The following is a 17,531-nucleotide window of genomic DNA, read 5'->3' as shown; positions in this document are numbered from 1 at the left end:
AGAAAGGATAGAGTTCCAATCTACTGACACTCCAGTTGGCTATTTTCCTGAAATAGAGGAAAGAACCGATACCAATGTACCTTCTTCTACAATTGGCACTGATACTCAATCTACATTGAGACAAGTAACTTGGCTTCGTAAACCTGTTCCAAGGCCAGACGGCACTCGTACGGATGTGTATTATTTTGAGAGAGGGTCTAATCAAAGACTATGATCACCAAATGATGTAGAAAGGTATTGCACTGAACATAATATTCAGTATGATCCTACCTTGTTTGATTTCAAGGGAAGCAATACTTATAGTGGTGAAATCGACCCAACTGGTACTCCTTCAACGTCGTATACCCGAGATAGCTGACTAGATGTTTCAATTCCAAACACTTATAACCAGGTAATGAAATCTGCAGAAAAGCTTAAATGGATAGAGGCAATGGAAGAGGAAATGGCCAACATGCGAAAGCATAAGGTATGGCATCTTGTTCCACTTCCTAAAGACAAGACTCCACTAGGTTGCAGGTGGATTTTCAACATTAAACGTGACGAATTTGGAAGCATTGTTTGTTTTAAAGCTCGTTTAGTGACTCAGGGTTATCGGCAAATTAAATACGATACCTATGATGAAACCTACTCTCCTGTAGTCAACGTTTCAGTAATAAGGCTCTTTTTCCCTTTTAGTTGCACACCTTGGATGGGCAAATATACAATGTGACGTGAAAAGTGCCTATCTCTATGCTCCTTTATCAGAGGAAATTTACATGTCCCAACCTCAGGGTTTTGTGGAGCGAGATAAAGAAACTTTTGTGTGTCGTTTAGATAGAGCCTTGTATGGTTTGCATCAGAGTGGCCGATTATGGTACTACGAGTTGGATAGAACACTATGTAACCTAGGGTTCATCAAGTTTGAGTGGTGTAATTGTGTCTATCGTTTTAAAGATTTTGTCATTCTGTTGGTTTATCTTGATGATGTAGTTGTGTTTGGGAAAAGTGAAGTTCAGGCCAAAAGGATATTAAAAGTCCTGAGTTCACATTTTAATTTGAAAATTTTAGGTAAAACAAGAAAGCTTCTGGGTGTGGAGTTTGAATATGAGAACAATAGTGTTTTAATTCATCAGCAATTATATATAGAAGACATAGTTGATCGATTTAAGTCTTTTAAAATACAAATTACTTCCCTTCCAATAGTTAAAGGTGTGAAATACTCAAAGTCTCAAAGTCCCAGTACACAAGAAGAAACGACTGAAATGATGAATTATCCTTATAGAAATGTCTTGGGATGTCTCTCGTTTCTTTGCAACCGTACTCGTCCGGATATAGCTTATGCTGTTAATATATTTTCTCAGTTCCAAAGCAATCCTGGTAAGTTTCACTGGGAAGGATTACTTAAACTTTTAGGGTACGTTTCCAATACCAGACAGCACAAACTCAAACTGGTATGCAAGGAACTGAAGCTCAATATATATTCAGATTCGGATTTTGCTTCAAGCAGGGATGATATGGTGTCTATTGGTGGACAAATAGCTTTGTTGGGAGAATCACCTGTATCTTGGCGTACATTTAAAGAAAGGGGAGTGAGTTTATCTACTATGGAGGCTGAATTTATCTCCATGACTGAATCAGCAAAAGAATTAGTTTGGTTTAAAAACATTTTGGATGAATGCATTCAGTTTAAGATTGCAAGTAACTATGTTTCCAGGCCAATATTGTTTGCTGATAACGTGGCTGCTATATGTTTTACAAAATCACCCATTGAAAACTCGAGGACAAAACATATAGATGTGAAACTATTTTTCATTCGTGATCTATTGAACAGGGAAATTTTTGATTTAAAATATGTCCCAAGTAAAGATAATCTGGCTGATCCCATGACAAAACCGCTGACTAAGCATAACCTGATAAGATTTTGTGGAACAATTTTCCTATGAAATTTGTTTTTGTGTGTATTTAAATTAAGAGTTTTGTTTATTTGAAACTAATATGTTATAAGTCATATATGATGGATATTAGGTAAATGTAAAATTGTATAGTGTAGAATGTTGTATGAGTGACCAGGGCCCTGGGTAAATGTAGTGAGTGTGTGATTATATATGTCTTTATATTGTTAATCTAACATGTTGGACTTTCTTGCTATGGTAAAATTTTTTGAATAATGGGATAAGATTTTCCCAAAGAAAAATTTTCTTAAAAATTTCTGAACGAAACTGTGATATTTATTTATTCTTGTTTCGAATTTTGTAAAGATGCTGGCATTCGGTTTTTATTTCAGGTCGGAGATGATGATGTGGGGGGCATTTGTTGGAAAATATAGCTTATTTTTAAACCTTTTACTGCATCATCTCTCCTCCTTGAAATGTTTATTTAGTTTAGTCCTTATTTTTTAATGTAATATAGTAGTTACTTCTACTTCTTTTTCTTGCTGCCACTGTTTGCATTGAGAACGGACTGTTTCAACCTAATTGAGATGCAAAAACGAAACAATGTTACGTCATCTGAAAAGCCGATTCGTGCCGATAGCTGATTAGTTGCCGTGAGATGACGTCATTCCTACTTCTGCTATAAGTATCTCGCGTCGCTCTCGCTCAACCCTTCTAGTTCCTGGTTTCCCGGCAGTTGAGTGAGCGGTTTCCAGCCCCTTTAAAAGGATGCATGCAGTCCGGTGAAAAAATGCCTTGATTCCGGTTTGCGAGATGATGGTTCCAGATTAAAGTTCTTCGGTTCCAGAGGCTATCCTGTGAGTGACTGCCGTGGGCGGCATCCATGTTTCTTCAATGAAGGCGGAATTAAAAATACGTGAGCGGCGACAACTCCTTGTGCAAACGGAGTTAGGCCGGTTTTAAGTGTTTTCACATTTAAATTTTCAGGTGTTTTTCTTGACCATTGATTATGGACTTATTGAATGGGTAGCCAGCTTTATTTTTAGGCCGCATAGTCACTGTTTAGGACATTTTTTTGTTTGTATAGAATGCCAGTGTTTTGAAGACCAGGTAAAAAAATATTTGATGAATGATGACTATATTATATTTTTCCTAATACTCTAATATTGTTGACATTTATTTTTGTGATTTATTCTTTATTATATTGTTAATAAATTGGTTAAGTTAAAAATCTTTTATTGTCTTCAATGTGTGCACAACATATCTCAGAGAGCTTTCATTGCTACTACTACTAAATGTTTAATTTCTTTAAACTTTAAACTTTGCTTTAGCATCATTATCAATTTCATGTGGTCTGCGCAGGGGGGGAGACGCCGCGGCGGCAATGAACTGGAAGTTGATCTGTCAGCACTATTGTTATCTTCAGGGCAGATGTTTTTATTTTATTCGGCTTATAATTCCTTACTAAATGTAGTATTTAACCTCGACTAAATGTAGTATTTAATCTCGATGTACTCCACCTTTGGTATGATTTAAATCAAATTCCTCGTCATTATAAATATCATGAATACAAATCAAAGAGTTTTCTGGTTACAAATTTCTAATTTCGGCTATGCGTAAGGTATGCTTTACACATGCGCGCGTTGAAAGAAATGTTTAATAAAGTAAACAAATAAATATTAAGCTTCTTTTTTTGTAAATTTTGATACCCTTTAGATCATAATTGCTCATTATTTTATAAATTACGGTTTCATATTTTTAATTTTATAATTTCTGCATGCCATCTTGCCAGATTTAAACTGATGATCTATAATCCGGAAAAATCGATAATCCGGAATCGCCGAAGTCCCGACGAGTCCGGATTAAAGACTTTTGACTAAATTACTGTTTGTTAAAAATGCTGCATAATATCCTCACCACAAATCAGGAGACATTATTAGCTCACGAGACACAGGACAGCAAATCAAGACTCCTCCAGAGCAATGAGTTGAAACTTCAACACCCACGTGGCAATGGTCACGCCCCTTACCTCACTCTCAGCTCTCCTTCAACCACGGCAGCAGACAGTCAAGAAATCCTATATAGCCAGGTGTCGAACGACACTACTTCAGAGAGCCGAGTTACGTCATGCAAGTTCACATGATAATTTCGGCATATCAGCAGAACTAAGAACTAGGGTCATAATCCCTTCTTGTTCCTGTTTCATTGCTCCTGGTGTGCCGTTCCAGCGCTCATTGGAAGACGTTATTGCGATGCATGTCGTCCAGTGATAAGTACCGTGGTTCCGGGCCATGATGGTTTTTCCTGGATTCTACTAAGCGGTGACGATGTGAGCAACTGCCGTGGGTGGCATCCAGTTCCGTGATTCAGCGGTGATGAATCTCAAGTTGTGGTTCTCGGTGGTCAACTGCCGTGGGCGGCATCCTGTTTCCAAAGTTAAGCGACATCAAATTTCAGGTTGTGGTTTCCAGTGAGCAACTGCTGAAGGTGGCGTCTTTAATACAAGTGTTTTTCAGGTCTAGTGGTGATGTTTTTCCAAGCTGTGATTTCCCATGAACAACTACAATCAGAGGCATTTACCAGTTCAAGTGCTTTCAAGGTTAAATTTAATTTTTCGGGTGCCTTCTTGGCCAAAAGCAACGACCTTTATAGTGAAGTGAAATTCAAATTAATTGCACAGTTTTGTTCTGTGATATGTTTTTCGCGTATTGAATGCCAGTATTCATAGATCAGGTAATATATTTACTGTATCATTAATAGTGTAATATTCTTTTAAAGGAAAAACCCTTGGGGTTGATAAATAGTTAACTAAGTGTAATTTTTGACAGTGGTTATGTTACACTCTTTAAGTTTCTGATGTTGATCAAATTTATTTATTGTATTTTATTTTATATATATATTGTTAATTAAGTTTAAAACTTTTGTCTTCTATGTCTGCACAGTATATAACCTTATGGAGCTTCTATTGCTATTTCTGCTAAACGTTTTTATAACTTTAAACTTTGCTTATGCATCAAAATCTAATATATATCCTAAGATGGCATTTGAGACATGGAAAACACAATTTGAATATCGTCAATCGACCTAGTATCGCAATTTGAATATCGTCAATCGGCCTAGTATCGCAATTTGAATATCGTCAATCGGCCTAGTAGGATGGAAGATATAGAACTATACACCCTTTTTTTGAACAGTGTACATATACGAGGGCCATCCAGGAAGTAGATTATGTTTCCGTCTGTGTTCGCTAGAGGCGGGGCTAGCGCGGCCATCTTGGGGTCAGAGCGTTGCGCAGCTCAGTCTGCATCTAGCCGTGCTAGTGAGAGGTTCGTGCTGTGCTCCATTCAGATACTGTGACGGTTTGAAATGTCTGCGTTAATTGAAAATCCCGCGAGCTGCGAGGTGCGCTCAGTAATAAGGTTTCTGACTGCAAAAAACTGTAAACCGATAGAAATCTATCGGCAGCTTCGTGAAGTGTATGGGGACAACATTATCACTGAAGGTGGAGTGCGTCAGTGGGTCATAAGATTTCAAAATGGCCGAACCAATGTTCACGACGAAGATCGAAGTGGGAGACCCAGCATAGTGACCGCCGAACTTCTCGAAAAAGTCGATGCTAAAGTCCGTGAAAATCGAAATTTCACAATAACGGAACTTTCTTTGAGTTTTCCACAAATTTCGCGAAGTTCGTTGCACGAAATCATCAGCGAAAAGCTTGGTTACCACAAGTTTTGTGCAAGATGGAAGGCAAGAAGAGGTAACAAAGTGGTTGAAGGCGCAGGCGGCCGAATTTTTCGACGAAGGAATTTCCAAGCTCGTACATCGCTACGATAAATGCCTTAATTTGTATGGTGACTATGTAGAAAAGTAGTATTTGAGTGTGGCTTTCATCTGTATATAATAAAATTTGTTTCCTATACTTTGTTTATTTTTTTATTCCAAAACGTAATCTACTTTCTGGATAGCCCTCGTATTATGTATTGTGTATCTTTTAAACATATTTATTAAAATAAAAAATGGAAAGGAGAAAAATACGCTAGAGGCAGGAGGTGGGGGAGCACAGATCATTAATTGTTTCTTTGCTTAACAGAGAGGTTTTACCAGTAAATTTTAGCTTTTGCCTTACGTCTTTTGCATTTGTTTAAAAATTAGAAGTGCATTAAAACACTAACACCTGCAAGCGGCTAATCAGTTAAGAGGTAAAGTCATAAGGGGAATGGTTTAATGAATTTTTATCAAGCAACTTGAAAATCTGGTGAAGCAATTATATTAAAATGGCATATCTGTGAGATTCCATATGCCAATAAAGCAAAATTTTGCAGAAATACTTTAAAGTTATTGTAGAGAGAAGTGACAAGGTAATTTTATCCTTACCTTTTAAATTTGTACAATGCTACCGAGAACTGTACAGTGTGCCAAACTTGGCGTGTGGGCCATAGGTTGCCAATGCCTGCTATAAACCATGTGAAAAGGTTAAAACACTGGTGATGGATGGAAACTGGTCAAAATCGAAATGTGCCACATCAGACTGGCCCAAATCATTATTAAGCAATGATTTCTAAAAGAAATACACAAATGACATCAGACTGCAAAGGAGGTCACTCCAGCTACAGGAACTCAACTATCCAAACAAACTAAGAATGACAGTCTGCATGAAAGAAGACTGTATGCACGGAAATTTATGATCCATTTCTCACTAACTCAGGCTGCAAAATGTGCTATGGTTACAAGTGTGCAGAGATCATATCATAATTTGAATAGTAGAGACTGGAACGAGATCTGTTTACAGATGACTCTTACTTTTGTATGGAGAGAGATTCCAGATGTGTTACAATTTGAAGGGAGCAAAATAGATGCAATAATCCTGAAAATAACCATGAAAGGCATCAGTACAATAGTGGCAGAATCATGATAATGGCAAGCATCATTCTGAATGGACACAATAACCTATACATTTTAAGCAGTACAACTATAAATGCTGAAATATGCAGAGATAAGGTTCTTGATCCTTACGCCAAGTTGCTCAAGGATGTGATCAATAATAATTTCCTCCTAATGAACAAACAATGCCTGTACTCATTGCCCTGCACTAGGAATAAATTATCTGGAAAGTGAAAGAATCCAACAAATGGAGTGTCCCACATATTCTCCAGATTTAAATTCAATAGAACAAGCATGCAATGCACTAGAATTCCTAATTCACATCATGGCAGCCCCACCTAGCATTCTCCTGAAGCTTCAAGGCATTGTTCATTGTGAATAAACTTCGTTACTGCAGGAACTCCAGGACAATCTAATACACTGCATAGAAAATCACTTATGTTTACATTTCGATCAAAAGTGACCATACTTTTTTGTTTTGTTTTGTTTATCTCTAAAAAGTTGTAACACCAAATTTTTCCTACCTCATTATTATTACATTTCCCTTATTGTTATTTTTTTTTCCCTCAAAAACAGGTTATTCAGCATTACATGAGTTCTTACAATCATTCCTTTAATTTTTGCCATTGATGTAGTCCCACATACCTTAAAGATTTATAGGGCCCACCAGCGGCCGAGCGGTAAAGTTGATGAACACTGGTAGTTTGGTCCTCCCCCGAATGGGCTGGTAGCACAGGCGTTTCCGTGTTTTTCCCCCATGTGCAACGTGTATTCAAGCCAGTTTACCTTAGAAAGTCCTCCACGAAGACATCCCTCCCCTTAGGCAGATAGCCCCCGAGGCTTTGCCATAATCACATAAACCAAATCTTGAAGATTTATATGGTCACTGTTAAAAAGTTCTTTCATTAAAAACATCACTACCAAAATCGCAATCAAATGGACTTTTGCAGTTTAAAGTAACAAAAAATTACATACATAATTTATTGCATACTTCTTTAAAAGATATTAGTCATTAAAAGATGCAAAGCGTCTATAAACAATACAAAAAATACTTATGTCATTTTTACCTGAAATTTATCACGATATTTTTGCTGAATTATTTACTTTTCGAAGTTCATTTATTCCAGTAAACAAATCAATATTCTTACGAGTTTCTGAACCATCTTCTAATATATATGCTAATTTGTTAATATCTTCATCAATATCATTTCAAAAAAAAAAACTTTTTTTTGCTTTTATTCAATACTTTTCTTCTTACTTGAATTTTCAGATTCAATTAAAAATTTTGTTATTCTAAAAATCTGCATGCATCCAGAATAAGGAAAAAGTTGCGAATCTTACTTCTTTAGCAATTTTGGTGTTGAGAATGGCTCACAACAACGCAATGAAATAATATGCTAGTGTACAAAACTTAAACAACAAATTCATTTTCCAACATACAACAATGAAATTGTTAAAAACAGCTTTTTGCAATCAGTACAAGCAAATGTTTTTCAATCATATATATCTTGAAAGGCTGGGTGAACAACCAATGAAATACCCTAAAACTTTCATTCTAGGGTGCTATTTGTTCCTCATTGTTTACAATACCAATTTGATATGGCTGTGTTATGAGCCCTGCGAACTGAACTATATATTCAGCTGAAATGTTAATTCACATTAAGAATGAAAGTCACAGAAAAATGGATGGAAATGTCAACTGAACAAAACTAACAATCATTTGAAAATTTTTGCTAAAATTAAGGACTTTCAAAAACCAACAATCATTTTACAAAAAATTTAGGACTTTTAAAGACTGTACAAACATTCCCCCGGGGAAAATAGCAAATTCCAGATTCGTGAAAATTATGGACAGTTTAGCATATACAAAACGGAATTCATGTTAGAAAAGCCAAACCAATGGGGAAAATTTCCAATCTAAAATCATAGAAACAGCCATCTTATCTGTTACCAACTTGAATATCAAAAGCCTACATTTAAAATTAAATAAAATTTTGGGGAGAAAAAAATTTCAGCCATGAAAGATGATATACTTCAATTATACTATAAAATCCCACAAAACATGAAAGTTGCTGGAGATATTCGCCATTCATTCAGGCAGAGGTTTAAATAAACAGATCATTCTTTATGTAGTTAAATAATAAAAAGATACAATTGCAGATATAGTATATAAACACTTTATCTGCTTATCATAAATTTTCGCATTACATTGCCACTGTTTATCTGTTTTTAAATTGCCTATTGTGGCTTTTTTTGATACCTGGAGCCTGTAAGTTTGAAAATACACCATGGCCTGCAGCCCCAAACATTAATCATTTTTTTAAAATTTTCTTATGATTGTGTTGAAAGCATGGTTATCCATTACCAGTGTTAAATCACATTATTTGGGAACAATGTATATGTGTTAATTAATATTACCAGCTCCATAATATGGTATTATAAGAATGTTCTTTGCTAAAATTTTTGGTGGAAAAACTTTTCCTAAAATTCTTAAACATTCTAGTTACTTTTACTTTCCGGTTAGTTGAATGCCTGATAGTCAAGCTTTTCTGCATATCTTTTAATATGTTTCTAACTGTGGCGGCTCGTAATGAGCACTGTGGAACTGCAACACCTCCTATTTCCACTTATTATAATTTTTAATATTTAATATATTGTGCCCTTTAGTCTTTAATTCTTTCTTTATATTTTTACAATACATAATCCTTAAGCTTAATGTCAGCCCCCAGTTTGTGAAAAAGGTACTTTGTTTGGAACTGCACGCTTCACAGTTCCAGCGACATGGTACAGTCAAAAGTCTTTAATCCGGACTCGTCGGGACTTCGGCGATTCCGGATTATCGATTTTTCCGGATTATAGATCATCAGTTTAAATCTGGTAAGATGGCATGCAGAAATTATAAAATTAAAAATATGAAACCGTAATTTATAAAATAATGAGCAATTATGATCTAAAGGGTATCCAAATTTACCAAAAAGAAGCCTAATGTTTATTTGTTTACTTTATTAAACATTTCTTTTAACGCGCGGACGCGTAAAGCATACCTTACTCATAGCCGAAATTAGAAAATTGCAACCAGAAAACTATGTGATTTGTATTCGTGATATTTATAATGACGAGGAATTTGATTTAAATCATATCAAAGACGGAGTACATCGAAATTAAATACTACATTTAGTAAGGAATTATAAGCCGACTAAAATAAAAACATCTGCCCTGAAGATAACGATAGTGTTGACAGATCAACTTCCAGTTCATTGCGCGCCGCGAAGTGCCCCCCCCCCCGCGCAGAGCAGCGTGAAATTGATAAACAGATTTCGGAACGGTTAGATAAACAAAGGATATGCTTTTATCCATTTTTTGTAGCAATTCGTTTTTTGTTTGATGGACATCGAAACATACTTTCGTTTTCTAGATCCTTTGGGAGCTCCAGCATCGGAAATTCTATTTGACATAATCGAAAGTTCAAGGTTACTTTTAGAAAATTGCTCTTACAGTCTGCAAAAAATAATAAGCCGGATCCAATTTGAAGATTAAGGAACAACGCAATTATCAACATTAACTGAAATAGATAATTAGATAATTTTACCTTTTACCGTCCGTTATACATTAAACGCGCACGCGAAAACGTATTCTGCACTTGCGCAGATGCATATGCGCAGTGGTAAATGTCTTGCGCGCACGAGTAAAACGCCTATGCGCATGCGTCAATGCGGCGCATGCGCAGAAAGATTTTAGCTTTGAGGTCCGGATTATAGATCATTACGGATTACGGGTGTCCGAATTAACGACTTTTGACTGTATTTGGCTGTTTTCTGCGCATGCGCACACAGAAAGCAGCACGCCGAGCCAGGCAGAGAGAAAGCACTGTTGCTCTTGCAGTGCCGAAATTCTGGCGTGTTGTTGGGAATGTGATTTCTTTTTACTCCGCGTGTGTCGTATTCCTCCACAAAGTGGAACTTCATCATACGGACCATAGACAGAGTTCATAAAATTTTGCAACCTCTAAAAAATTGCCTTGGTGAAATTCAATCAACATCAAATGCAAATCAAACAATTACAAAAGCGACAGGAATTTTAAAATATCTAAATGATGATAATTTCTAATTTTGGTTAGAGCTTTTTTATCAGATTATGCCTCATGTTGAAATAATATACAACTAAATGCAATCCAGAGAAATTAGTGTGTTTAAAGTTAAATTTCAAAACTGCTATTTTAGAATTAAGAAACTCAAAGCACTGTGATAATTTTTCAAAGACACTGATGGCAGAAGCTAAGGAAATATGTGATTTTATATTATGTATTGGTATAATGCACAGATATTTTTCTCCACTAAATACTTAGCAGATGCTAAATTGTCTAACAAGAAATGCTTCGCTAGTTTTAGGAATGAACATTCTACAGAAGAAATAGTACTGACCACTGAAGCATATCCAATGATTGACAAAGAAAAGCTTGAAACTGAACTAAAAGTATTCTATTGCAGGTCTGATATTCATGAATATTGCAAATTAATTGAGCTACTGAAATTTATCTTCGAAAATAATCTAGATGATGTTCTTAGTGAAATTATGAAACTGATAAAAATTCTCTTGAGAGTTCCCATGACTACATCAGAGGCAGAACACTGCTTTTCAACATTGACAAGAATGAAAACTTTTCTAAGAAACACTAAGAATTCGGAAAGACTAAATGCACTTGCATTGCTTTCAATAAAAAAAAATTTCCTTGGTTGTCATCCAGAGATCAAGGAGAAAATTATTGATCTCTTCGCGCAAATTAAAGAATGGATTTCATTTTTAAATAAATAGATATAGATTGAACTGTAACAGTTTAGGTTAAAGTAATTAAGAAATGTTTGATTTTTTTCTCGTAAGCTTTCATAATAAATTTTCTTTTTATACATGTTTGTTTCCTTTTACGTAATTTTAAAACAAAGGTTAAATTTTTTTAGAACAGCACCCCCACTAATTTTAGCTACGAGCCGCCACTGGCTTCTAATCTGCTGCTTTACATTTTCATCACGTGAATAAATGCTTATCCTGCAGCTGGAACACATTACTATCGTTTTACACATTTATTTTTCTACACTCTTTGGAACACTTCACAGTACAATTGCAATAGTTAGTAAATCCAAGTAATTTCATTAACTGAACAATAAATAAATGAAAATAAAAATCCATTACATATAAAATACTAATACGAAAAACACTAAAGTAATTTAAAATTTTCATTCAATAATAAAAAGGAAGAAAAAAAGAAATTCATAGTTACCTCATTATACTGGGCTGGTGAATTATTTATCTCATACACACATTTGTTATCTTGAGTTATTGTAGTGGTGATTACCTGATCAGGACCATTCGGATTATCCCTTGTTAAAAAAAAAAAAGTGCATTCACAAAACAAATAATTACACTGTGCAATCATATTTTAAGATTTTTAAAAATATCGGGTTTAGCAAAAATTTCCCGCCACCGCAAAAATTGACTGCACACACAGTTCGCATTGGCATGTTTAATCATATTTTGTCAAACAATTTTTGGCATTTGAAAGAGACATTTGCTTTAGAACACGGTGTTGTGAAATTTGCAAACTAATATTATTATCTTTAAATACAAGGTGTCTGAAATGGAATTATCATGCTACCAGATTAGAAACATAATTTATTTCCAGTTCAGTTGCAAAAAAGTCAGCTACAAAATGTTACCAAATCATGTGTACAGCTTTAGGTACTAATGTCGTATCATATGACATTATAAAGGTTTGCTACCAAAAGTTAAAAAACAAGAACTATGACATTCAAGAAGCAGAGTGCTCTGGCTAGCCTCCTGATGTTGGCAAGGCCCACCTGCGGGAACTTGTGGAAAATCAGTATTCAGCCACTCGAGAACTTGCTAAGGAGTTAAACGCTAGTGCCATATCCATTAGTCGTGCTATGCATCACATAAACTTGAAGTACAAATTCAATCGCTGAATGCCACATGAGCTGACTCAAGCAGATAAACGGAGGACAGGGACGCCTGATGTCTAACAGAGGTAAACAGGCATACTCAAGCAGATAAAGACAGACGTGTTCGGGTCGACACTAATATGCTCTAATATTAATGTAAGGATAAAATTCTGGACCAGAGGCTGAAAAGGGCCTGCGGCCAGTGTGCCCATCAGCAGCATCGCAAAGTGCAATTTGACAAAAAAAATCCTGCTTTGTATCTGGTGAGAATTATCCACAAAGAGTATCTGTAAAAAGGTAGAACCACCAACAGTAAGGTGTACAGAGAGATGCTAGTCCATGTTGACTCTAGTATCAAGAAAAAACGTCGACCTGAGTTCCTGTGCAAAAACGTAATGTTTCATCAAGATAATGCAAGTCCACATGTGTCTGCATTCACTGGCTGGACTCTATATGGACTAAAATGGGATCTTTTGCCACACCCTCCATATAACCCCGACATCGCTCCTTCAGACTTCTACCTTTTTTCACGCCTGCAGCTATATATCTTCCTGGTCATATCTTCTATTCTGCACAGGATATCCAAAACAAGGCTGATCTGTTTTAGGACTCACCACAAAGTTTCTGGGCCAAAGGCTTTGAAAAACTACCAATACGTTGGCGAAAAATCACAGATTTAAGTGATGATTACCACCTGCACTAAAGGTACTGCTTTCATGTTTTATTCCCTAACTTTATTAAGAGCATTTCTTGTGAAAAACTTTCATTACGACCAGATATTTATGCTTCACTTAGTATACACAGTTGAAGTGATACTCAGCTACTACCTACCAATACATTGTCAACCATCAATTGGTGCCTTTGGGCAATGAAATACACTTTCAAAATCTCCAGACTGATTTTTTTCTAGTAGCTATTGTTGACAATCCCATTCAAAATCAATTTAGCTTGTTATTTTGATGCAATTTTGAATGCTTCTGCCTCCATATGAACTTTGCATAAAGAAAATGACTTTAATCAAATTAGTTTCTAAGTTTTATTCTATCACTTTCTTTATTATTTATGTGATTGAGATTACATTTCCATCAAATGACTTCTGTCATGTGTAGTTTAATTATATGAGAATTGAAACATAAAAGACATTTATTGCAAAATACCATAAGCTTGGAAAGAACTGATAGCTTCTGCTTCACCTCTCAGTAAATCTAGTAAATGTATGATGCAAAATACAGTAAAAATTAACATGAGACAAACAAATATTATTTCTGTAGCTTTTCTGTAGGGAAAGAATTAACAAAAAATAAAAATAAATAAATAATACAGATACAGTGGTACCTCTGTAAACGTATTAATATGTTTTAGATCTTAGGACTTCTGGACAAACAGCAAATGAACTCTTCCAGTAAGAAATAAAAGGAAAATAACTGTTTCATTCTTATGAAAAAAAAAATCCTGTTGCTATTATGATAATAATGTTTAAAACTAAAATACAAATGCAGTGGACGAAATATATACTGTATGTAAATGGAAATTCATCACTTCTTTCCAGTCTCTTTTCTTCTGCTGGTCCCTACTTGGACTGGGTTGAGGATCATCAAGTCTGACCTTTACTTAGAATCTGTCCTAAGCCTTCTCCTCCAGATGTTTTGGAAATATACCATGGCCTTGATCTTTCCAGACTATGTTATTATGACTTGTTTAGCTTTGTTGGAATGGTACTTCTCTGCAAAGCTTTTATCTCCATTCATTTGGCAAAGATTACCGTATTTGACGGCATATAAAACACACTTTTTTCCCTAAATTTGGTCTCAAAAAACTTACCTGCATCTTATACGTGAAGGACACAGGTTAACTTTCAATACTGAATGCTATTTTTAGCACGGATGAAGGTATAGACACACATAACTTTTTCTACATATGGCATAATTATTTTGCGAATGTGTGAAATATCTGTCGCCAAAAAGCACCAAAGCTTGAAGCTGATGTCGAAGTTCGAATAGGTTCGACGGTCACATTACAACTATGGAGCCTTTCCTTCTTTACATAGATTTTCTTTGACTCAACCGACACATGTGTTGGTATCGGTGCTACTCTGTATAAACGTGTCGATATCGGTGCTTAAAACTATTTGTTTTAAAAAAATACCCTGGAAAATACGACTACAGGAAACAAGAGATTAAGCTATACAATTCAGTATAAACTAGGAGTGTTAAACAACACCAAAGTGCATGGAAACAGAGCAGCAGCAAGGCATTTTGGTCCATCATCTACCGAAAAAATGATACGTACTTGGCGACTGCAGGAAGATCAACTGAAAACTGCTAAAAAACAAAAACATAACCTTCGATGCCCAGCTCCATCTTAGCCTGAACTTAAAAATGCCATAAAAATGTGGGTGATAGATAAGAAGAAATCTGGGATAAGTGTTTCAACCAAAATGATACTCAATAAGGCCAAAGGATTTGCAGAAAAACATGGGAATCAGAACTTTTCAGGGTCTGAGGGCTGGTGCTACAGGTTCATGAAAAGGCAAGGCTTATCAATGCACACAAAAACAACTATTGCACAGAAAATGCCAGCAGATTATAAAGAAAAAATACTAGCATTTCATAGGTTTGTTATAAATGCACACAAGCAAACCTCTTTTGAGCTCGGTCAAACAGGAAATATGGATGAAATTCCACTCACATTTGATATACCATCCAATAAGACTGTGAGTATTAAAGAATCTAAATCAATAACCATAAAAACCACAGGTCATGAAAAAACCCGATATACGGTAGTTCTAACATGTTGTGCTGATGCAGGGGTGTTTGTGGGACCCCAAAAAATCCCCTGAAGCTTTTACGGACTTACTACCGACATTTTGGAGTTTCGAGAAGGGGGGGGAGAGAAATGAAAAATTACAATTATGAAGTATTGAATGACCTAATTATAAAAGTTCAATGAATTACTTTTTTTGCAAAATTAATAACCATAAATTTTCAAACATATAAACTACAACATTTTATGTAAATATTTTAAATTACCTGAATTAATTCTTTAAAAAAAATTATCTAACTTCTGCTGCTTTTTTTTATTTTCTGATGTTTGTAGGCTTGTCTTTCTTTTGTGGTGAACTTCATAATTGCAGGAAGGTTGACTTTTATTTTCCTCATTTACAGTTGAAGAAATTTCCTCGAGAACTGCACATGCAGAGGTAGAAGCAGTTTGCTTTTCTGCTAACGTAGAAGGTTTTTCAGAGACCTTTATAGGTGACTCATCTGAAATACATGTTTTTAAGTCCTCTTGATATGTTTTCCAACTTCTGTTCATATTCAGCAAGAGAACTTTGTGAATTGGATCAGTCATTGGATTTTTTGAGCCATATTTTTCACATGAGGTTTCTTTAGAAGCCATTAAATCATATTTAATAGTCTACACTGCATCTAGGGAATCAATCTTAAGAGAGGTTCTATAGTCAGTGACAAGTGTATCCATTAAGTTGAATGCACTTTCCACTAATGGGCCATGGAAGCAGCTAAGGCAGGCTTTGACCAATTTAGCCAATGTAGGATACTTATAATCATTTGTGAAATCATCTTTTAAATTAAAAACTTTAGACCAATATTTATCAATTGTACACTTGACTTGATTTCCACTTTCATCAGATGTGTAGAGCATTTCTTTGGTGATATCAATATCACTCTGGTATAACCTTATTTCAGCTTCTACTTTTGACTTTTCATTATCACTAAAAATATATGGCTAATACGGCGAAAAATCCCCCTTCTCTACTTATTGGCGCCATGCCAGGAGAGATAAGGCCTTTGAACCCAGAGTCACGTGATCGCACATCGGGTCGAACGAAGTCTCTCCCTTTTTTTCTGCTGCGCCTACTTGCTGAAAAGAATCCAGAAGAGAATGTCCGAGAACCGGGGGAATGAGTCATAACTCGCAATAAGGAAAGAACAAAAAAGAAGTTTTTTCCCCTTTTTCACGCATTATCACTGCCTTTGACTTCCAACGGGTGTAATTGTTCATGTTCATCCGAAAGGCTGGATGGACGAAGCTGGAATGAAACTGTGGTTACAGAACGTATGGACGAAATGACCTGGTGGACTCTTAAGAAAAACCCTCTCTTTTGGTTTCGGATCAGTTTAGCGCCCATAGAACTGAAATCATAAAGAATAAAGCGAGAGAATTAAAAACCCAGATAGCTGTCATTCCTAGTGGACTGACTAGCCAATTGCAGCCTATCGGTATCGGCAGATGTATCGGTGAACAAGTCATTTAAGGAAAAAGTGCAAGAACGATGGAACAAGTGGATAAGAGAGCCACATCATGCCCTCACACCCTCAGGTAGAATGAAGTGGCTTTCTATTTCATAAGTGTGTGAGTGGGTAAAAAGATCTTGGAACGACGTAAAGGCTGAAGTAATTGTTAAGTCCTTTAAGAAGTGCAGAATCAGTAATACTTTTGACAGAACAGAAGATGACGCATTATTCAAAGAAGGTGATACTAGCGATGACGGAAACAGTAGTGATGACGATATTCTCGTTTTCGATGATGATGATAGTGAAAAGGATTTTTATGGTTTTGAAACTGATTAAAGTCTAATTTCATGATAGGCAACATTTTCCTTGAATCTATGTTTTTTGTTGTTTCTGCTTTATTTTGTATTATGTTTGATTGCTTGCCGTTCATTCATTTACTTATTATTGAAATTTACATATCATGTTCAAAATTGCTTGCTGTTTGTTAATTTTCCTTAATAAAAATATGTTTGGTAATTGCATTTAATGATTGTTTATTTGGCTTTTACGAAACGTGAGAACTAAAAGAA

General features: G+C 35.6%; 1 protein-coding gene across 2 annotated transcripts in view; it reads right to left on the bottom strand.

Moving 5' to 3' along the window:
- The window catches only part of SMC5 (structural maintenance of chromosomes 5), a 265,998-nt gene that overhangs the window by 225,378 nt on the left and 23,089 nt on the right, over positions 1–17,531 (bottom strand). For both annotated transcript variants that reach the window (XM_085816785.1, XM_085816786.1), the window contains exon 3: positions 12,028–12,127. In XM_085816785.1, coding sequence (XP_085672911.1) covers positions 12,028–12,127 — 100 coding nt within the window. The remainder of the gene's footprint in view (positions 1–12,027; positions 12,128–17,531) is intronic.

Source organism: Stegodyphus dumicola, chromosome 5 (genome assembly GCF_044657685.1).
Source record: "Stegodyphus dumicola isolate Sdum_Otavi_A_Nest chromosome 5, ASM4465768v1".
In the NCBI taxonomy this organism is placed as follows: domain Eukaryota; kingdom Metazoa; phylum Arthropoda; class Arachnida; order Araneae; family Eresidae; genus Stegodyphus; species Stegodyphus dumicola.
This window is presented reverse-complemented; position numbering and strand designations above follow the sequence as displayed.